Source organism: Pteropus medius, unplaced genomic scaffold (genome assembly GCF_902729225.1).
Source record: "Pteropus medius unplaced genomic scaffold, Ma_sr-lr_union100, whole genome shotgun sequence".
NCBI classification, from domain to species: domain Eukaryota; kingdom Metazoa; phylum Chordata; class Mammalia; order Chiroptera; family Pteropodidae; genus Pteropus; species Pteropus medius.
The window spans coordinates 12,335,971-12,359,524 of NW_024352787.1; the positions used below are offsets into that span (position 1 = coordinate 12,335,971).

The 23,554-nt window shown below is 45.5% G+C and overlaps 1 protein-coding gene across 13 annotated transcripts in view; it reads right to left on the reverse strand.

The window, feature by feature from the left end:
- The window catches only part of ATXN7L1 (ataxin 7 like 1), a 209,833-nt gene that overhangs the window by 59,840 nt on the left and 126,439 nt on the right, over positions 1 to 23,554 (reverse strand). The window contains exons 1-2 of one of the 13 annotated variants that reach the window (XM_039849376.1): positions 3,901 to 3,916; positions 3,011 to 3,063 (exon numbers count right to left, since the gene is read on the reverse strand). The exons of 9 other annotated variants lie outside the window; for them this stretch is intronic. In XM_039849376.1, coding sequence (XP_039705310.1) covers positions 3,011 to 3,014 — 4 coding nt within the window. In that variant the 5' untranslated portion in view covers positions 3,015 to 3,063; positions 3,901 to 3,916. Of the gene's footprint in view, positions 1 to 3,010; positions 3,064 to 3,900; positions 3,998 to 4,071; positions 4,299 to 4,374; positions 5,070 to 23,554 lie in introns of those variants that run through there. 3 more of the 13 variants (XM_039849383.1, XM_039849382.1, XM_039849379.1) reach the window with 3 other exon arrangements.

A 23,554-nucleotide genomic window follows, 5' to 3' on the forward strand; every position in this document is an offset into this window, starting at 1 on the left:
CAGGAAAGAGGGTGAGAGGACCACATGCTCCTGGGGAAAGAGCAGCAGTTAACGTGAGGCAATAACTGGCTGAATTCTCCTCTCCTAGTCCACGTAAGGTTGGTCTCCCAACTTCCAAAAGCAATGAACATCGAGGGCAGATTTTAAACACGCACGCGCACACGCGCGCACACACACACACACACACTTGTTGGCAAGATACTGAGAGGATCAAGCCAATGAATCCATTAACAGATGAATGATTTGCCCAGGAAGAAGAGGCCCAGAGGGAAGGTAACAATTTCTGTTGGATGACTTCTGGAGCCCACTGCTCCGCAAGCCACTCCCACTCATCCTATCCCTCCAGTAGTCTCCCTCCAGACAGGTGGGCAGCTGAAGTCACCTAAAAATCATCACAGGACACATAAAAGCTAACTCGGACTTTCACAGCCATTGACAACTTCTTGTGACTTCTGAACATATTTTTCTCTCTCTCATTGTATTTCCTTGACTATGCACCCACGCAGAGGCGGTGCCTGGTTCTATACACTCACATGGACAGGAACAGGTCACATGAATCTCTACATCATGGCAGTTATTGCAGTGTTCTGATGCCGCTACTTATCAGAGTTGAGGCAGGACCAGGCTTAGCTGAGGCAGGACCTGATTGGTGTTATGAGGGGCATCCTGTACCCCCAACTCAGCACCCAAATTCATATGTTTAAGTTTCAATCCCCAGGACCTCAGAATGTAGCTGTATTCAGAAAAAAATGTTTTCTACAGAGATGATTAAGTTAAAATGAGGCCAGTTAAATTAAGGTGGGGCCCTAATCCAAGATGGCTGGTGTTCTTTTAAGAGCAGATGAGACACTAGGGGTGTGTGTGTACAGAGGAACAACCATATGAAGGGGTAGTGAAGAGACAGCCATCTGCAAGCCATGGAGCGAGGCTTCAGGAGAAACCAACCGTGCCAGCATCTTGATCTTGGACTTCCAGCATCCAGAACTGTAAGAGGATTAATTTCTGTTGTTTAAGTCCCCCAGTCCGTGATATTCTGTTATGAAAGCCTAGGCAAATTAATATAATTGGTTTACCCAAAAACTGTTCATGTTCACTGGATAAGGAAGAAAAATATAGTATGGAGGGAAGAGGTCAAGAGACACCTAACCTCTGACATAATGTGGATCAAATGCATCTTCTTCCTTGCTCTGTGGCATGCCATTTCAATGGCAAACTGTAGCAAGGTCAAAGTAGGGACAGTCTCTTGATCCTTGACATTTAGCAAATCTTGTCTGCCCTGGAGGCCTGAGGCTGAGGTAATGTACAGGTACATAGCTGCTGGTCTGAAACAGCGTGACTTCAAGCCACAGCCCAGAAGAAACCAACTCCTTTTATCAGCTTACTTTCTTGTTCAGCCTCTTATCCTGTGGGTTCTGATAAATCTATTTGCCATTGCTGTCCTTCCAGAAAAAGATAAGATTGTGAGGGTGAGAGAACTAGACCGAGTGAGGTAGCTGCCAGCACATTCACAGGTTTGACAAAGTGACACAGACCACCTAGCCCAGTGTTGCTTTTAACCAGGAATCCACCCAACAGCCAGGTTCTGCCTGGATGCTTCCCCGCCCAGGCTCTAGAACCCTCTTAAACCCTGGGCTTCACACTGAGTATGGGGCAAGCAGAATCACTCCCCTGGGGGCCAGGAGGGAAGGGCTCACAAATGCTCACTGCTGCTAAGGGGCCCAGACACACCAGAAGGACAGCTAATCACTGATCTCTCTTCTGGCTGGGGGGGGGTGGTGGGCGGGTGAGGTGGGGGGTGGGGTGGGTGGGGCAAGGGTAAATCAGAGATAGGAAGGAGAGTGTTTGAAAGGCATTGTCAGGCCGAAGTGAGGAGGGGCTGGGAGGGGCCACATGCTCTAGGAGACAAAACTGACAGGCTGGCAAATGGCGGTACCTTCCTACACTTTCCCAAGGTTATCAGGGTGGGTGGGTTTGGCCAATTCAAATGCAAAAGCTCAAGGGCAGGATGGCTGGGAATCCTTTTAGTATTCATAGCCATTCCTCTCCAATAGAAAGGCCTGAAGGCTCCCTTCCTGGTCTCTTTATTCACTCTGGCCCTGAGGTTATTTACACAGTGGGGCAGAGCCCCCATAATCACTGCTAGCTGAGACACACGCAAACCAGCACACACCTCCAACCTGTAGCCTTCAAAAGGTAGGCCTCAAATCCTATCCCAACCTGATCCATTGGAAGAAGAAAGGGGAACGATGGAGCAGATCTGAATCAAATTAGAATAGTTTCAAACATCTGCACTGCAACCAGTTCGGCCAGTTTGGAGGGGGCAAGGAGGAGGCGAGGGTCTCGATGGATAATATCCAGCCTGAGCTCAAGCTCCCCAGCTCCACTGTGCAAACCAAGCACCATCTCCAGCCTTTTCTACTGGGATTAAAGGGCTAGACTTGCCCTTCACCAGCTCAGTGGGGCTAGCATGAGAAAACATAGGTCATGTTCTAGAAAGTAAGGCAGCCTCATCATTATTCTCTGCAAGCAAAGTTAGAGGAGGCCAGGAAAACAAACTCCCTTCTCGAAAATCCCCCCGGACCCCCATACTTTCATGTAGATGAGAGAAACATGGAGGAGAAAAAGAAATCACTCTCGGCAGCACTCAGCAGTTATAGCAACGCCAAGCCTCAGCCTAATGGTCACTTTTATTACCTTGGAAATTTCCGTTTCAACTCTCCATTTTCGTGTGTGTGTGTGTGTGTGTGTGTGTGTGTGAGTCGGTGATGCTGAGGTGAGAGGAGGCTTGGACTTGTCCGTGAGGGACCCAAAGACCTGGATTAGGGCAGATTCCCTACTCAGAAGGTCTTTCGCACAGCCCAGATGATGTTTACTGTTTTCTCCTTCCTTCTCGATTTGTTTGGTTTAAAATATTTAGCCGGAGGCACAATGAAGTGTCTCATTTACGACATTCTCCTGGACCATTAGACTGGGACTCCACACTCATTACATGGATGAACGTGCCACTTACCCATGCAGATTCCAGGAGCTGCAGACACAGAGATGGGAGGTGCTCGAGGTACGCTGTCAAGGGTTGATTTAATTACATAGCCATTCAGCGGGCAAAACGGAGCAACTTTTAGCCAATTGTCCTAGTAAACATTATGGGAAACCCTTTCACAGAGTGCTAATTCTGGCTTAGTGATTTCAAACGTGCCCAGCTTTAGTTCTCATTCAAATATGCACTGGGCCACCAAAGATGCTACCACCAGGCCAGAAAAATCAAACAGAGGCATGCTGTCTCACAGTTGGTTATTCTCTAAATGTTACAAACACCTGAGTATCACTGTTATTTAGGTGAGGACAAACTTGAAAATGCACTAACTCTCCTGCGGCCATCCTTCCTCTGCCCCTCCCCCAGGCTCTCACAGTCTCACCAACCGGCTTCTGGGCAGGCTGGGGATGGCCAGCTAACACTGCTTCTGTGGGTTGGACAAAACAACCACTCCAAGCCCACTTTGGACGCTTGAAACAATACCCAATCACTGCATGCACCCTCCCTGAGCGCCCCAGAGGAAATGGCATCATTACTTTCATTTTACTCCGTTTGTGACCAACCAAAGGAAAACAACGCGTTCTAAGACAACTACCAGGGTATCTGATATTGGCGGCCAGAGAGCATGCTCCGGAATGTTATCAAATGACCTCGCGGAGAAATTAATTTTCAGGAGCTAAAATAACCCTCTGTTGCACATGCACTGCCGTTTCCCTATCTGCAGAAACGGATTTCACTTTCCAGAGTTAGAATAGAAAACGCTCATGCATCCCCATTTCTTCAAAAAAGTCTATAAATAACCCAGGATCAGCAAAATTATGCAAAACATCCTGCTAGAAGAAGAAATGTAAACTAAAACCACTTACAGAGACTCAGGCTGCCAACTTAATCTGATTCTACGACGACTGTAAACATGTTGTACTTTTGGAACCTGAAGCAATCCACATTAGCACGATGCCGTCACAAAAAAAAAAAAAAAAAAAAAAAGAAGAAGAAAGAAAAATCCCAACAGCTAAACGACAACAAAAGCGAAGTACCGAGGTTGAGTGTTCTGCACTGTCCAGGGCCGACGGCTGACCAGCTGTGGTCAGTACCAGCTATCCCAGCTTGCACACGCCAACTGTTTTGACTACAGGCACTTGTTAAACACAGAGTTTCAGGTCCTACCAGTTGGACACCAGAAGTTCATAGAACTGACCCAGTGCCAAGAACAACAAGCACAGAAAGCGAAACGGCTGCCTCGTGCGCTGTTTTTGTTAACTGTTTATGCAAGCCCAAAGCAACTGGGTAACAGTTAAGAATAAAGCAAAATTTAAATAACAAAAACAAAAGATTACCACCTTGAAGGAAATGTAGATGCTGGCAGATAAAAGACACAGTCAACCTAGTTTATTGGTGGGGTGGTTGGGGGTTTTCGGAGAGAATCAGTGGTGGGGAGGGGCAGGTGTCACATGACAAGCTGTGGTTATTAGCAGAAGGAACTGGGTGCTTCCTTGAAGCATCTTTTACTTACGAGATTGACTTAAGAGATTTTGCAAACGCCGTGGCCTTGGTACACGTCTGGGGTGACTGCAGAAGCATTGGGATTTGGAAGTCAGTAAATCCCAGAGGAGAAAAAAGGGGTGTGCTGAGTGGAGTTTTCAAGACACAGGAAAGTTCCCTGGTCCATGCAGTGAGGCCACTGAGCCGCATAAGAAGCAAACGGAGGTAACAGTGTCCCTGGGCTGTTTCTGAGCTAGTCCTGAGAAAGACTTCCCTTTTCCTTTTGAATTTAGAGTTGCCGGGGTCAACTTTTCTCCCTCATTGGGACTGGAGTCTGTGCTCTCTTTAGGTGATAGCGAATAAAGTACTTTCATCTGGCAGATTCATGTTTATTCTGGAGAGCAGATGGCATTCCCCTGGTCCTGGGGGTCAGTGCAATGGTAGTGGATGTGAACCCACACAGTGGCTGCCCCTTTCCTCTCCAAGGAACCCACATTTTATTGCAAACTATATATAGAAATGCTTTCACTGGGATCCAAAATAGAGGCCCTGGAGTGAAGTGCAGCAGATGCCCGGCGGATCCAGAGAGAAGAGCAAAGGAAACTCAGAGCATCCAAGACAAAGGAAGGAGCAAGAGAGGAGGAAGGCTGGAGTGGGGGAGAGAACGGGAAAGGGACGCCTTGGAAAGAAGGGTCAGGTTGGGCAAAGTTAGTCTCATACTGGCCCTGGCCTCCGGGCTGTCAAATGACTCCTTAAAGCGGCCCCAGAACTGTTGAGCCGTGCCGCTCACTTAGAGCTCTGTGGTTCCATGTTTCCTTCACTCGCATTGTTGTTTGACCCTCAGAAGCATCCTGCGAGATGGGGAGGACTGGTATTATTATTCTCATTGAACAAAGGTGAACAACTGAGGCTCAGAAAAGCCTTGGTCTCAGCCCCGAGAATGACTTGTGCTGGTGGGGTGGTTTATTATTCGCGAAGCACTTTAAAAGTGGTGGCCTTTATTGGTCTCACTTTCACAGACAGGTAAATTGAGATTATAGAAAGGCTGCAAATCATGTCCAAGGCCACACTGCAAATCATGAACAGGACCGGGTCTCCAACTTCTAACCCAGTTCTCCTCCTTGCTTGCTTCTACCATGTTTCCAGAACACATGATGACAGAACTACAAAGGCCAGTAAAGCTGTCTTATTATAATAAAAGCACATCATCTCCCTTGATTTCCTCAAACTCCCTGTCTCCATGGTTTTTCTGTAGCAGTTCACAGATTGCAACTTCTTCGTGCAGAAGGCTTCCTTTCCACACTGCAGGCGAGCTTCCGATGTCTGCACTCCAGAGCTACGATTTCGGAGGAAAGAAACCATCTCTGCCCAGTGTGCACCTTGTCCCTCTTTGATTGGATTAACTCACCCATGTGCTGACCCCTGCTTCTTACCTAATCCTGGTCTAGGAAGAAGCCAGAGCAGAATGTCCCTATAGGCTGACAAGCTCTACATTCCGTGGCCTGTGTCTCCGAGGTGAACTATCCTGCACGTGGAAGGGATCCAGCCTCAGCACACGGTCTGGTAGATCTCTTCTTCAATGTGGTGTTTCAACGTTATGCTTTTGCTCAGTTGTTCTGAAACAGAGGTCGCTGAAAATATGGGACCAAATGAAGGGTCCCACTGTCATGTGCCTTGTCTGTGCCAAGTGGGCACACTCACAGCTTGTTAGCGGGGGCTGTTATTATAATAGACAAACACGGGCAGGTTCACGGCAGATTTGGGGCATTTCCTCTGTGGGAACATACTACAGATCCCAAGGAGTTTGTATAGTTAAGTGGAGACATCTTGTCAGGAGTCCAAGGCTCAAGGCCATGATCAGAAATGCCGAGTGTGGAACACAAAAGGAGAGATGGTCAGGAGGTGATGATTAGAAAGCTCTAGAATGTTCTGCCACCACCTCGTGAATCAGCCTCTCCCCCTTTCTTTCTCTCTGAAAACACAACAAAATATAGAACCAAAGGCCAGGGAAGTCGGGTGTCAAGGTGGCCTTTATGTTGAATGTCACTAAAGCAGTCTAGGTCGTAAAGGCTAATCAAATTGATGTCTGTTGTTAACTGGAGAAGCGCTGTGGTTAGATGAGATGCACAGGTGTTGCCTCTCGCTGGTTTATTTGAGGTTGTTTTGTAACCACATGACATTTGCATCCATGCTGCCCAAAAAGAATATGGGAACTGGGTATATCAGAACAGTCTCAGTAGGAAAACTCGTTGGCTCACAGATACAAAGTGAGTAGAAATACAGTATTTCCACATACCTTGTGACTCCTCTAAGCATAGAGACCATTTTCTTTTTTTTGAAACCAAAAACTAGGACACATTGACAAGCACTACCATATTTAGGAAAGACAGGTAGCCTATTTAAAATCAGAATGTCTGAAAGTCCGTGTGGCATGGCCACCGAATTTTTAACGTCAGATTAGTAAAAGTGGGTCGATAGGAGATATGGAATATTAGCAGATATTTGTGGCAGTTAGTACTGCTGTACTTAACAAAGGTAGTTTTACCACAGACCAGACAAACCCTGCTTTGCCGACAGGGAGTTTGGCTGGTAAGCACACTACATCCAGCCCTTGAGGACGATAGCATCGCTGGAGACAAAGCTGAGGTCCTGTGCCCATGCTCTGGGCATTTAGACACCCTGCCCCCACCCTCAATGAAGGGAGCTTCATCAGAGTACATATACAGAGGAGGAAGCTGGTCAGAGGCCAGTGAGGTCTTTAAAACATGGCCTGGGCATGAGGAGAGATGATCAAAATGAGGATGGAGGCCTGAGCTATCAGTAGACAGAAAGGCAGGACAAGCGTGTCAGAGGCTGTGGAAGCCACGGGCCACAGACCTGGCTTTACTCCTGGCGTTGCCCTGCATACTTCCGGGTCAGAACCCAGGGCTCAGCTCCACGCTCTTTATTTTTGTCTTGTTACCTGGGCTCATGGGAATGAGCCAGCCTGCCTGATCTTACCTGAGACTGGCTCTGGCTTAATCTTCTGTGGTGCAGGCTCATGACCAAAGCCAGGAGGCCAGTTTTGCACATATGGGACCACATACTCTAGATTTTTCAGGAGAGTGCCAATTTCAATCAGCCTCAGTTGATACTTTCCACCACATTTTGCAAAATGACTTTATTGCGAAGGTCAATAAATATGGGTTGACTGAAATCTGGATCATTGGACCGTAAGTTCCTTGAGGGCCAGTTTTGAGTTTCATTTATCTTCGCAGGCTGGTGCCACTCCAGAGCACAGAAGCCTTGCTGTGCATTTTTAAAGAAGGTTTTGAATGAATGAGGTTCCAGTTCGTGTGTAGCACAAAGATCTATGCGCACCTTATTAGGCATGCCCGGAAGGAGAATGTCTTTTTGTTAGCTATGTATCAAATTTTAATTAATTAATTAAAAAATTATTTCAAATATTTTATTTTATATTTTCAGGTTTCCTTCTCCCTCCCTCCCCGCCGCCCCGGTCAGATTTGGTGTTTGTGATTCAAGTTAGGGAGAAGGTAGAAAGGCTTTCCACTTAAAATTTAAAATACTAAATCTTCAAAAAAAATTGTAGATACTTTGTAAAAGGAATCTTTCTGAAAGATCTTTATCCTTCTGTACTTTGTCCTCTTAAATGGTATACTTTGAACATTATTTGATCCTTTTTTTGATACCTCAAGGTCACTGTTAAGGGCATTCATTTCTATACTTCGCTATAAAACAGTGATGGCTTCAGGGGCTACAATTGTAGCTTTCAAACTTTTAAGTTTGAAATGAATTTCACACTGCAACCTAGTATGCATATATGAAACAAAAATTCTAAAGGATGATATTTGTCTTTAATTAAGTGGAAAAACACTGATATTTTTCTCTTCTCTTCCACTGTTTAAAATGTTGGTAAGGACTCACCAAATTGATCACTCCACCATCATGGTTGGTGCCGCCGTTTGCAAACACTGAGAACGTAGGCAGAGCTACTTGCACCTGCACAGAAGGGGCCTCAGCTTCCTCACTTTCTGCTTTTTACTTTTATTTTCTGCAGTCTGGTGTCACTTCTTTTTTACTCTCAGGGCCACCTCCGCAGTCTTCAGAGTGCTAATTTGCCACACTTGGAAATGAGACCATCAAGCCTGCTAGTATTATGCACAAACTAAGTGTAAGCCTTTCTCAATGAAAGCCTGAAGGGTGCCCTCACTGGTGCGGAGTGGGGCTTGGTGCCCTTCAAAAACTTGGAGCTGGGTTCCCGAAGAGCTTTACTCAGTGGCAGAGTTCATGATACTGAGGTGTTATTGGATGCATCATGTGCAAACACCTGCACGTGTCGAAGTTTTTTTTTTTTTTTTTGAAAGGAGTGTTCTGACGATTAGGCCTCAGGCTGGAGGGCTATTAAATGACAGAGGCTCCTAGAAGCAATATTGCTTCGTGACTGACCAGTTCTGGGCTCCAATGCATGAGGAAGTTATTCCTAAAGTAACTGACCTGACTTCAGGCAGTTTGCAACAACGCAGTGTCTGGGCTCTCTCCTCTGAGCTGCCCTTTGCCCAGTTATTTACAGCTCCTCCTACTCCGCACTTCAACTGTCAGGAGTCCTTCGACCTAAGTGCAAAGAAGACAAACTGAGAGAAACTTCTCCTGGGGGAATTTTGAAAAGCATGTCAAGTTCATGTATGAGTTTGGGGGTAGATATCTTATATTGATTTTTAAAAAATATATCGCAAAAGGGGTAGATACTGTGCCCCTAAACAGACCTAAATACCAAGCAATCAGGCCCCAGTTAAGTAAACTATTGGCACATCTATTCGATAGAATGCTGGGAAGCTAGAAAAATGATGATGTAGATCTAAATTTACTGAAATGTGTCCACAATAATTTTAGATGAAAAAAAATAAAGCAGATTTCAAAGCAGTGTCTATAATAAGATTCCACTTTTATTTTTAAAAATATATGCATATAGGTACACATGTATAACGAGACAGACAAATACACATAGAAAAGATTGGAAAGTTTTACACCAACGAGATATTTACTTTCTTATATTGCCTGAAATTTTGGCAGTTTTTACAGTTACTTTTGTAATAAGAAAGCAAGCAATTTTCACTTTGAAAAAGTAAAATTCTGTATTATTATGCAAAACAGTACTTCTGTTTGGGGCACCCCACCCCATCCTCACCTCATCTGTGACTGTTCCCATGGGAACATTTGCCACAGCTCTGCATCGACAAGGCGGAATACTCACGCTGAGCTTCCACTCGCCTCTCGCTAGTCATCATGTCTTCTCCAACTTTCATGAGTTCTACTCATGTAAAGAAGGGTAAGTTGAATCTTTACTGGAAAATTTTTACATTACTGCATCTTAAAGCAAAGTCAGGGCTTCTGGTTTTACTTTTAAGGGCCATGTTCTCTCCTCTGATGGAGTTAAGGGGAAATGTAAATCCCCAAGCAAGCGGCTCTGGGAGGTACTTCTCTGCAGAACTGGCTATGGGTGTCTCCATTGTCCAGAAAAAGGAGTGAAAGAGCTGCCACAATCTGCACGCTGACACTAGGTTTCGCCCAAGCCGGAGCACAAACCAAGGCTGGGTTTAAGGACGGGGATAATCCCTAACTCTTGTTAGAGCTGTTTCCTCTACAAAGTTTATTCACATCCATGGGATAACTAGATATCTAAAAAAAATAAGTAGGGAGGGAGGGCAAGCAAGTGTATTATTTTCAGTTTACAAATGAGGAAAATAAGATTTATCAAGGGGAGGCAACTTGCCGAGGCCACCTTATTGGGAACCGGTAGAGACAGAATTCAAACTCAGTTCTGGGGTTTGTTCTCTGCTTTGTGCCACTGCATTCTTTCTATAAATAGAGTAACCATATACTTTATCATCGTAACTGGATATCTCCGAAAGTGAAAGGGGGTACTAAGTGGACGGGCCCCAGGACATAGGTGTAAATTGTGACTCTCCCCAGTAATCCAGGATTTATGATGACTTTAGATATAATCCAGCCGTCATCCCTCCCCTGCCGCACACATACACGGAATCATAACTTCTGAATAGGAGAGAGAAATGGAACATGGTAACGATGGCTACAATTTAAAGTACTTGTGTGTATGAATAAATAAATAAGAGAGAAAAAGAGAGTACTGAGTATAACTGGTGTTTTATTGTGTCTGAACCAGCATAAGCTTCACCTGTAGGGGTGATCGGCTCACATGCCATTAAGAATTACATAGTCTGGGTCGGGCAACTGTTATTAATTCAAGAGAGTCACACTCTAAAAGTGTCTACTTCAAGTCCTTCTGCAATCTGTATTCTGATCAATCTTCTGGGTATAAAAAAATGAGCTTTTGTTGGTAAAACTTGTGACTCGGTATAATGAATGCTAGGAATGGGTACTTATTTATGAGAAATTAAAGGTATTTAAAACACGTGGCCTGGCCCAAACCTGTAGAGACATCTCCACCCTTGTCTATAGAGGGTACTAGAACCCAGTGAGGCCTGTCCCCTTACTCTTAGGGACAGCCCTCGAGGCTGCTCTGTGTGTAACCACTGCTTTAGGGAGGTTGATGACAGCATGCCGCTGAGCAGGGAAACAGAGTCCTGTCTCTGGAATGTTCTTGCAGCTGCCTCATAAAAGGTGTGAGAGACATGTCAAAGCAGAGAGGGTGGGGACTTCAAGTGTACCAAATACACTGAACTTTTTTTTCCCTATTTGTTGATAAACATTTGTTTGATAAATGCCTGTATCTGTGAACAGACTTCAGTCTAACACCTGCATTTGTTACAGCCTGGTAGCGAGGTTATGGAAGGAGCTAACCCTCACAACCTCAATTTGCTGCAACCTTCTACAGTGGCAACTATTTCTACCAAAAAGAACCTATGAGTTCTGCATGGCCGAGCCAGCTTAGGGCAGTCCACAATGAGCATGCCTCTGGGTGAGTCTGAGATGAGTAGACTTCAGGAAGAGAGTCCTTAATACATTCTCCTCTTCTCCAGATTATGAGCCTCATGAAAGCATAGACTGGGTCTGTTGTGTTCACTATTCTAGTCCGTTAACCTCATGCAGTGCCTGCCACAGAAAGTAAATGATAGATATTTGTCCAATGAATAAAATGAATAAATAGGAATTCTGTTATTTCTAGAATCTATTTGATTAACTATAATCTGTGATTGTTCTTTATTCCACTAATAATAACTGATCCTCATATACCACAACCTATTTCTTGCCTTGGATTGAGTTAGTACTTTACGAAGCAAGAAATAGGCTGGTAAAGAAAAGCCACTGGGATTGCACGGTTTAATCCTCACAACAATGTGATGAGATGAGAAAATCAAAGTCCAGAGAGGTTAAAACTTAAATTAATGAAACCAGAACCTGAACTTAGGTCTGCTTGACTCCAAGCCCAAGTACGCTGTGCTAACCCAGAGCGGACAATCACTCAGTTTTGCGAGGATAGTCGTCGTCTTCTTCTTCTTCTTCTTTTTTTTTAACTGCACTCTACTCACTTTATGTCCTGTGATTAAACACACACATATTTTTGGCACTTTGTCTTATTTTATCGAAAGCTTTTTTTGGGGGAGGGGTAGCTAGATGGATGTTGGAATATATGAACCTGCTTTCCAGTTCTTTTGCTTTTAATTATTTTGATTGATATGTGGCATCGAGGGACGTCTAATGGCCTCTCGTGTCTTTGAGCTGCAGAAGAATCAGTAACTAGGAATCTGTCGCAGCTTTCCTCATCTCCAGGACACCAGAGGCTGAGGCTCATTCTGATACCCTCCTCCCAGGCATCCTGCCCCTTCTGCCACCCTGGACTACTGAGAGCCTTTTGTTTCAAGCCTCTGTGACTTAGCGCATAGCGTTATCTCCCTGGAATGCTAGGCCACCCTTTCATGCTTCACCTTGGTTAATGTTTTGTTTTCTTTCAAGACCCTGTTCAAACATTCCCCCATCTAGGATACCTTGGAGACCCCCATCACCCTGCACCTCTGCCAGGTCTCAGTCGAGTCCCTTTCTCGGTGTGCCTGGGACAACCTGAGCACACCTCTACCTTAGCGCACGGCATAGGGTTCGGTAACAACCGACTGCCTTGCCTCCCTTTTCCACTGTGCCATAAAGAGCCAAACTTAGAGACCTTGGCTTAATACTGGCACATAGCAGGCACTCAAAGTGTGTTAGTTAGTGAATGGATAAAACAGGAAATAATTAGCCAATCTACCATAAAGCAAAAGAAAACGCAGGGATCAGCAGGCCAGCAGTTTCTAGTGGTCTGAGGGAGAGCTAACTTTAATTGCTTGTCTTAGCCAGTGCACTCGAAAATGATTTTTTAAGCCTAAGAGCCTGATAGTGGGTTTTTATGAGAGGCAATAGGCTAATTTTGAGTGCTCTGCTCCTTTGCCTGTTAGAGAAAAAAACCTCTGGAGAGATACTCCCCCAGTGCAACCAGTTTCCACTCACTGATGCTATGCCAGCCAACAGCAATCCCTCAGGGGCTCGGGGTGATCCAACAGCACCCATGTGACAGGCTGCACTGGCAGTCCCAGGGTGCCCACCTAAGCCGAGAAACTAGTAGGTCCCAGATGCTGGCCAACATCTGACCTGAGGAAGTCCAGCTTTATCCGACTGTGGGACTCTGGCCTAATGAAATAAACAATTCCCAGCAGAGCCTGACCCTTCCAAATGTAATTCTTTCTAACCACATTGTGCAGATAAAAATAATTTAGTGATTTTTCTCCCACTAAACTCTTGGGTACGGACCAAGAAATCTGCAGTGTGGCTGTTCTGATGCTACTGTACAACTGTAAATATTTAGGCTTTTCTGACTTCTTAACAGCGTGTGTCAGCAGGGATGCATGTGCCTGGCATTTTGGTGGGCTAATTCTTCCTTGGATGGAACCACCCATGCATTAGAGTTCAGCACCTTTGATTTAATCATCACATGCTGGGATTCCCGGAGGGTTAGCTTTGATGCATTCTGCAGCAGGAAGATCTTGGAAGCGACTTAAGAGGCCATCAAAACCAATAGTGGGTTCGGACAAGGCCCAAGGAATCAGAGAGAGCACACCTGAGGCAAGCAGGTATCAGACCAAGGCCTTTCTGTGGGAGAAAGTAGAAGTCCTGAGAGCGGGGAGGATCCCTGGGTCCTTCGAATGAAGACGTACAAGCAGCGAGGGAGCTCTTCGTAGAACCGAGATTGGAGCTTGAGCAGAGGTCAAAATGGTGCAAAAGGGATAAAGTACGAGTAGGAGGCAATGGCTCTGAATCCTGGCTATACTAACCTCCTCCTCCCAGCTCGCAAGGGCGTCACGAAGGGGCCAAGAAGGTAACAGTGATTCCGAACAGCTTGAAGGTTCCATGTATTAGCTAGCTCTCCTCTCTTGCCTGGCCTTAACAGAGCAGCGACAGTATGACAACCCTCTCACTGCCACCATCGCCACTGTAGCCATAACCCACGAATACGACCCACCGAAGAGAATTTTCAAGTCCCTCAAAGTGACCTTCAAGGGCATCTTTATCACCAAAGGGGAGAGGCTCTAAGACCAGCCAGGGAGAAAAGCCCACCAAAGCTCTAAGCTGGGGCCACGAGCCTGGACTCATTGCTGACCCCTGAGGCTCTCCATGGCCCTGGCAGGATGGCAATGGGCAAAGTCGCTGTGAAGCCACTTATTCCTTTGTCTCATCTTTCTCACTTATTTTAAATTTATTTCATCTTGCTCTGTTGTTTGCCATTTTATAAGCGGCCTTAAATCCTTTTCAACAAGGCTGAGTATAAATAAATTAAAAAAAGAAATAAAATACATAGCTGCACTGTCAGCATTGCTAGACTGGGCGTGAAGTGCTTCTGCTCCAATCTAAGAGGAAGGAGATGCTCTGCGAAATGGGAAGGGAGGAGAGGCGCAGGAGGAAACAGAGAAGGCTAGCCCCCCTCCCTCCAGCCGGGGCCCTGCCCCATCTCTGCATCGAGGGGTCGCAGGGCCATGCAAGTTACGAACATCTTGGGCCCCAGTATCCTTATCTTTAAAACGAGGGCTTTGACTGGATGATTTCAAAGTTCTCTTCACGTTCAAGCACTGAGATTCCCAGCAGTACCCACACTTGGCCCTTGTTCCTCTTCCTCTCTATCCTTTCTCGGTACACGGCCTCTTCAAGGGGAGTGAGCCAAACGGGCTCCTTCTAGAGTTTCTGTGTGTGATGACAAGTGTAAGTTGTACTCATCACCCAAAGACATAACTGGTCACTCCAAAGAGATTACTATTCCATTAAAGTAAATTGAAGCGCTACTCATTTGGGAACGCAGGAATTATTGACCAATTTTCCCATTGCAAAATGGGACGAAAATATTGTTTTTTATCTCCTTCACTGATGAGGTGGTAAGTTCCTTCCTTTTAAATAAGTTCTGTTATAGAAAGTAATACCGCATCTGTTTGCACAGTATCTATGACTGCCACACCAATTATTAATAATCAAAACAATATTATTATAAGCATATGCCCAGAAAGTGGAAGGCATTGCCGATGTTCTGGGACATTCTTCTCTTAGTTGTCCACTTAGGATTTCAGCCTTGTTTTGGTGTCCTTAGTCTCACAAACCCACAGCCACCTTCCCTATTTGTACACAGAATGGCTCGGAATGTTGCTTTTAGTAGACTCAATCCACAACGTCAGAGAAGAGTGTCCTGGAGTGGTGCTTCTCAAACTTCAGCATGCTCACTAATTACCTGGAGATCGTCAAAATGCAGCTTCTGATAATGTAGGTCAGTGTATTAATCATGCCTTATTTTTCTGTATTTCTGATGCTTTGACATCTTAGAGCCTGCCGACCCTGGGCTAGCCAATTCCTTGAGAGGACTCACTTTCAAGTGCACCTTTCATGTGCAAATCAACCAATCTAAAGCCCAGACCCCAACCACCTCCTTTATCCAGCTCTTACACTCCAGGCCACTATTCCTTCTGCCCAAATCAACCCAGGGTCAGGTACCAGACAACTAGAGACATCCTATACCCCAAACTAGCCAATCTTAAGCCTACTTACTCTGCCCCTCTGGTCTTTTTGTGGAAACCACTCTCAAGGCTCTTGCCCATGGTTTCCCTCTCCCTCTGCCTCTTGACTGACCTGTGTGGCCCTGCGTGACGTGACAGGTGCCTTACTCTTGGAAACTGTGAGTAACAAACTATCATTTCAACGGCAAACCGTCTCCTGATTTGTCGGCCTCACCAGACCTGAATAATAATAAAATCTGCATCTTCAGACAGCTAGGGATGCGGTCTGGGGCTGCTGATATTGCCGATCTGAGAACCACACTTTGTTCAGTAAGGCTCTAAATTACAGTGTTCCTGTCACGGGAGAGGGTGCTGTGGCTGGGCTCTTAGGGGAACGGCTGCATCACATGCCGGTGTGACCTGCACTGGAGCCCATAGTGCTCCTCCAGCAATAAAATGGGGGACATGGCCGAAGCTGCTATGGGACAGCCCTGAGGGTAACCACTAGTGCTTTCTCTCTTACCTTCTCTGTGATTTGAACCCCTGGAGCCTTTCTAGATAAAAATTAAACAAAAAGCTGCAATGAAAATGAATCAGGGCCTGAGGCCCTTAAACTAAAGCAGGCACAGTGGCAATAAGGGTGACCTAGGGCCCCAGGGGAAAAGGTTAGGACTCTGGCAGGTCGGCCGGCACAGGGTACTTGCTCTGAGCTCTCCACCTGAGCCATGTCTGATGTGGGCAATGGATGCCATGCGTGCATCCTCAGGAACTCCAGTCAAGAGGCCCCAGAGGACTTCTAGAGTAAGCTTGGGTATCAAAGCAACTCACTGGTCCTCATAGCAAGGGCCGACCCATCAGCTCTCCTTCCCAGAGGTATATGTGGGCTCTGGAGATCTCCCTTGCCAGGGCCTAGACGGGATCTCAAGCCTTCCGACTCTAAGGCCTGAGCACTTTCCTCCACCCCAGGACATCGTGGCTCCATGTGTTACTAATAAAAGCAAATCCTGATTAAGCACTATCAATTGTAAGTACTTCATGTGGCTTATCTCATCTAATCCTCACAACTCTAAGAAGTAGCTGCAATTTAAATCCTTACTTCCAAGATGAGTAAGCAAGCTCAGAGAGGTTAAGTAGCTTGCCCAAGCCACCCACTAATTGGCAAGGTCAGAATTTAAGTCCAAATTCTGCCGAACAGAGCCTTCGCCTGCCAATTGCTGCCTCCATACCCAGGGCAGTGTTATTCCAGGTACAGGCCTCAGACCAGCACCACTGGGCAGCAAACTGCCCCACCTACCCTAGACCTGCTGAACTGGAATCTGCGCTGTACAAGCTCTCCAGGCCGATCTGCTGCACATGGAAGCTTGAGAGGCCCTGTATCCAAAGGAAATCTGATGGAAACTCATTTCCCAGCCAGACTGATAGCAATAGCACCAGTGTAACCTCAAGTATACATTTCACTGCTTAGCTTAATGCTCTGGATGGTGGCTTGGTATACCAGAAAGAACAGGCATGGGTTTAAAACCCAGGCTCAGCAGCAGTTACCAGCTCGGAAACTTTGGGCAAAGAACTTAACTTCTCTGAGCCTCCCTTTTCTTCATCTGGAGAAGAGGAATGTGATATCTTCCTCCTGTGAGCACCAAGCAAGGTGCTATCTATATTAAGTTCTGTCTCATGTCTAGCATCCAGGGATGATCTGTAAAGGGTAGCCCCAGGAATTCCTCAGAGCTTTCCAATTTTCTAAAACTCACGTCCCTTCATATCATGCTTTACAACAGTATGAATCCTAAATTTCTTTGGTGGCCAAACTGAAACTAGCTTTCAAAAAGAGTAAGGCTATAATTTCCGATAACTAGAGCTGCGAGCTATCTAAACAATGCCTAAAGGCATTATAGTCAGCACCCGCGGCGGGGGTGGGGTGGGGTGGGGGGCAGTATGGGCCTCCCATACTGTCAAAAGTTTTAACCCCAAGGGGTGGGAGAAAATGCTCATTCATGAATGGCGGAAATTCCCATTAAGTAAGAGCTTTCCTCCCAGCTCTGTTATTGAACTATACCGCTAAAATTGTTAACCAATGGCATGTCTATTAAAAAAGTACCCAATCCCATACCCCAGAGGTGGAGCAGGGATGATGATGGTGAAAACCAGCTTCAAGCTCAGACCAAATACTGCAATGCTGATCCCAGTCCTTCCTGAGCCAAACTAACCCTCCCATCTCCAGTCCTGTACACACTGGGGAAGCAGTTCTTCATGCCTGTTGTCGCTGAGGCATCTCAATCGGACACCAGTGGGCTTAAGCACAGGCAAAGTAAAGGGACTCCATCCCCAAAAACGAGAAGGGAGGAAAAAAGAAAGAATGTGGGATAGGAAGAAGAGAGGCTCAGGGAGCATTTATGTTGCCATCAAGTCTGCTTTTCATATCAGGAGAAGGGTGTACAAGTAGAAATTAAAGGATTTTTTTAAAGGATAAAGAAAAAATGTAATACTAGCTCCATTATATAATTAAAATCCCACTGGGACATGTCAGTAGTTACTCTTCATATCTGAAAGGAAAAATTTCAATGAAAGGGTGTGGGTGGCAAGATGAAAACTTGAGCAGACTTCATCTTATTATTTATCCCCTTCAAAATTTAGAGATCTCCACAGAGATATTAGACTATTTATATGGGGCCCCAGTCGTTTTATTGTCCTTTAGATTCTGCCCGAAGGAAAAAAACAAACAAAATCAAAATACCCCAAACGAAATGGGTTCTCATGTAAGTTAACTCTGACCCTGTTATCATTTGTTCTTTAAAGTAAAAAAACCTAATTATATAAACAATAGTGTGTAATAAAGAATTTAGAAAATTTAGATATGAAAAAGAACAAAAATTATCCATAGTCACCATTCCTTTTTATTTGAAAATATATATACGTGCGTATTTTTAAAAATGTGATTGTACTGAGTACTCTATTAAATGTATTAAATGCATTAAATGCTGTTTTCCCCCACTTTTCCCATCATGAACATTCCTTCATGTTCTGAAATATTTTTCTAAAAGATTATTTTTAGAGGTCTACTTAGTATTCTTACGGCCCTGACTGGCATTCAGACTGCTGGCAATTTTTTGCTGTTACAGATGATGCTGTAGTGAACATTCTTTAAGTAAGTCTAGACAGATTTCTGTTCAGTTTCTTATATAAATCCCTAGAAGCAGAATTTTCGGTTCTGAGCCCTTGGATGCATGTAGTTAAATTCCCAGCAGGAAGGGAGCCCCTACTTACATATCCACCAGCTCGGCAAAGTCTGTTTTCCTAATTCCTCACTAACACTAGGTATTATTAATTTCTAAACATTTGTGATTTTGATAAGTGAAAAACACTTTGTTTTAATTTTTGTTTTTGATTATTAGTCAGGTTGAACATTTTTCGTGTTCATTGGCTACTTGACTTTCTTCTTTTATGAATTGCCTATTCATAGCCATTCTTTAATTAGCATATTTTTTGTTATTAATCTGCAAGAACTTTTTATTAGTAAAAATATTAATATTTTAAATCAGAAGTTGAAAATTATAATTGTTTCTTAATAAGACAACTGTGAAATGGTTACTGTCATCAAGCATTAAAAAGTTTTTTTGTGGGGGGCGTGGGGAGAGGACATGGGGGGAGGCGGAGTTTAAATCGGATTACAATAAAAAAATCTTTGTCCCAAACCTGACCCTAAAATTCTCATTTTAAAATTGCTCCCCTTTTAAAGCAACAGCATTAACAACAAAACATCGGACATAAAAATAACAACAAGGTGGCCTCTTGGGATGAGTCCTGTGCCTGTGCTAGGTAGTACCTTCTGGGTTGATGTGTCACAGGACACTTGAGTGGGAAAGGGCGTTCACATAGGCACCGACCCATGTGAGTCCAGCCCTAGTGGCCACAGGAAGGGAAGGGCATTTTGCAGAGGTTCTCATTCGGATCAGAGCCAGCCAATCAGTGGTCCAAATTCTGAGTTTCCTGTGTGCCACTTGGAGTGAGTTGAGTGATCAGAAGAACCCATAAAAGAATCCCAGGGTGGACAGGACTGAAGATTTCAGGAAGCTACAACACTGTCTGCTCGTCTCACTGTTCCAAAGGGGCAGGGTGATGTCACCTGAAGGCTCCTGGAAGACGTGGGGCACAGAAAGTCAACTCTGGTATCTCTCAAGTAAGGGAACACCTCTGCACACACTTGATGAAGGAGGAGAAAATGTGGCCAGCCAGGTTGGGAGGGTGGAGGGTGAAGACTGATGGGAGGCGTGACCACCTTGCACTTGGGGCAAACCCAGGTCACTAATTGCAGGGCAGGTATTTGGGTCGATGCTTGCCATTCACATGGGCTCTGCGTCTGCAAAGGCATGTATCCAGGCTACAACTGTTCAAAAATAGAACAGGAAGTCCAGAACAAAACAAACGCTGGAGAGAAGGCTGCAGCACAGGAGTATAGGCTGGATGAGAGGATTTATCTTATGGGGAGGGCCTCAGAGTTGAGCACAAAAGCACCTGCACCAGGCCTGGAAAGACATCACAAACAGGTGATGGATGGAGGCTGGGTATCAAGTCGCCTGCTATGTTTCCATATTACATCCAGATTACAAGGTGAGCAGGACAGGACACAGACCAGTCTACAGTGGTCACCAGGTACCTGGCCAATACCCGCTGAAACAGAGATTTTACTTTTCATTTGTAATCAGTAGCTGAAGAGCAGATAAGTGAAGAGAAGCTAAGGAAAGAGAAAAAGGAGTGGAGGGGTAAGGAGAATGTTTGGTACATGGCCTGCTCAGTATTCATTCCCCCTGCATCTCTTCTTCCAATCACAGACCCTGATTTTCCTCTGGGGAACACCCTTCTCTCACACTCAGTCCTGAGGCTCCCATGGGGTGGGCCTTGCCCTATCTCATTGAGGGGTTGGGAAGGCCTTCTCTAGGGGCTTTGGCTAGTTGATAAAGCCATTATTCCAGACATTTGTGTAAGGCCTTATAGGTTAAAGAGCTTCCATATACAAAAGGCCTGGGGCGTGTGTCTTTCTGGTTTCCTTAACTCAAGCATAACCTTGTTTCTTGGTTCACCAGGTTAGGATTCTAAAGACCCTCATGGCACTAATTGCACCCCAGAGAGGTACCCTGGGGCTTCTTCTTAGGCTGGAGCAGGAGCAAGTACAGAGGATATAGGTCATGGATCTAGGTCTTCTGAGAAAGGACTAAGTCTAGAACGATTAGATCATTATTATATGAGAGAATCTGATAGCTATTTGAATCAGGGTTGTACCTGGAGCCCATGGCGGAGACAGAAAAAATTAGGATTTGACAGCTCCACAGTAGAGGACATACTAAAACCCACCAATACAGAAAAAGCAATGGCAAAGGGTGTGAACACTGCTTTTGAAGTAGATTTCTGCTTTTCAGCAAGCGGTAGGAACAGAAAGGCCTGGCCTGGCCAAGCATGCATTCGAAGACTGAACTGCCAGAGAGCCAGGGAAGGGAGCCTCTCTTCTGTTGAGCCTCAAACTTTGGATTCTTCTAAAACCCATGGTGACTATATAATTTCTTAAATGTCTTCTGACCCTCAACTACCAGAGATATACCGAATTAGATCTTAAGCCATAGAATCTTGGTAGATGAACTGGAATCTAGAACCTGGAATCCGCTTCTTGCTTCTTTAACTAGTCTGAATACTACTTAGGAAGCCTGAAATCTTGGTACAGCACTTGGACCACAGTTACTTCTTCGAGCAGTTATCCTCAGTGTGGGTGGTTCATTCATTAATAGCTTCAGAGTGCAGACTTGAATGGGCAGAGCTAACATCACTCTTGTGCGTTAGTAATCCAGGTACCTTCTCTTTACCACGAAGGAGCTGGTATCTTTTGGGCATTCACCGGACAATCCCAGGGCGTGCTCCACCAGTCTGGTGGAGCCAAAGGTTAGCCTCAGTAAGCCCTGAAGAGGCCTCCGAGAGCCAGTCCTGCCTCCTTCCCCTTGGACAAAGCCACTTGTTTCACCTCCTTCTTATGGCCTGTTCATCCTCTTCAGACCTCAGGTTATGGAAACAGTTCCTTGGCTCCACACACATGGCTTCTCTGCCCCTGCTCTGACTCTACAGAAATTCTAGCAAGGACATACTTCATCTACCCAATAGTCCCGGCAGCAGTGAGCACAGCAACCCAAGCACCAGATACTGCCACAGGGATGCTGAGTGGCAGGGCCAGGATGGCAGCCTCAGACAGTAGAGGACTTCCTGCCTCACCACTCTCCCACTAGCGGGGAGTTAGCTGGCTCGGAGAGAGAGGACACACCTAGAAACTCAAAGGACGATTGTCAGGGCATGGAAGTCACCTCAAATCTCTGACTCTGTTGATGCCCACCACGGCCTCCAGCTTCCCACAGGGGACGCAGAACAAGAAGAACCGAAGGCCCAATTAGAAAAGGCGTTTAGTCAACAAAAGGGTGCTGCAATGAGCCGCTGGCACAGCCGGCCTTGAGGTAGCTTGTCACTAATAAATTACTCCAAAGCCACCAAACAGGTCCGCTGCAGGTGAGCTGGAGGGCAGCTATCCTGTCCCTCTGCATCCTGTTCTCTCTTACACAACACATCTATCACAGCTACTCCAGGAGGCCTTACCATGTAGGCAAGAGGTCATGTCCCAGAGCTGAGGGGTGGGGACAATTGGGTCAGGCACGTGCTGGCCCTGACTTAGGTATCATTCCTTTGGGACCTCATTTTGCAAAAACTGTGAACATCCTGGATGAGAGGAGAGGACCATCTCAAAAGGAAACCTGAAAGGACTCCCAGGGGCTATTGTGGTGGCCTCAGCCTACTGCTCTGTCCAGCCAGACAGAACCCACAGGTTTCTGTCTTCCCTTCTGCTGGCTCTTCATCTTGGGACAATGTGGCTGGTATGGCCTTTCTGGGACTGCTCCTCTTAGATCGAACTCTGACTCGTGCATTTTGGGGAGGGAAACTCTCAGGCAAAACTCTCAGGAACTTTTACATTAATGAGAACAGGGTAGCCTAGTTGATAATACAATGGGGTCTGTCTCCTAAATCTCTACTTTTGAGCTGTGTTTTCTTGGAAAGGGCTGGTGTTCCCTCTTTGTGTGCGTGTGTGAGTGTGTATGTGTGTTGTGTGTATGCATGCATCTGCTTGCACAGGCACTTGTGTTTAAAGCTGGGTCTATATTAAGATACAGTACGACTTCCAATTTTTAGGCACTGTGGCTCCAGGTCTTGATATTCTTGCTCTCCGTGTGAAGCAGGGCATATCATTTTATGTTGGGGGCTCTGCAGAGCAGGGGGCTAAGAGGGCTCAAGGTTAGCCAAACCTGGGTTTGAATCCCAGTTCTGCTCCTGGCTAGCTCTTGGTCTTTGGGCAAGTTCCTTTTCTCTCTGTGCCTCACTTTCCTCATCTATAGATTGGGAATAATGAGTCTCTATTGCAAATCATTGCTGAGATGATTAAATAAGTTCAACGTGAATATATATGACACACTTAGAAAATTTCCTAGCACATAATATGTATGCAATACATATTTGGTATTATTTGTATTATTATTCAACAAATACCAGATCTTTCGCAGCTCTAAAATCCCACAATTTTATGATACTATGGAAGACTCAATGGATCCTGAATCGATTCTTTAAAGAACACCAGCCAAAGGGAGAGAGGCCACAGAGAACCTATGACTAGGCTGCCCACCCCACTCCTAGACCCTGTATGTACATTTTTTGGTAAAGCCCACGTGTTTCAGGTTGGCACAAACCAGCCATTTCCCTGTGAATGCTGTAGAGCAAGGAGGTCAAAACTCTTTTTGTTTTGCCTGTTTGTGAATTCTAGCTCCACCCCCGAGCTGCAGCTCCATTATGTCGGGCCGTTTAGCTGAGCCACCGAGGTCAGAGCTAACAGGCTTCAAGTGTCCATGCAGCTGCTGAGACACTCTATTGGCACTTGACTTTGCTGCAAAGCTGGGAGGAACAGGAGAAGGGCTGCTTGCCGAAAAGGCTAGATTTTGGAACTGAAAGGCATTGCTAGATGTGGGACTGAATCTTTCTTTGA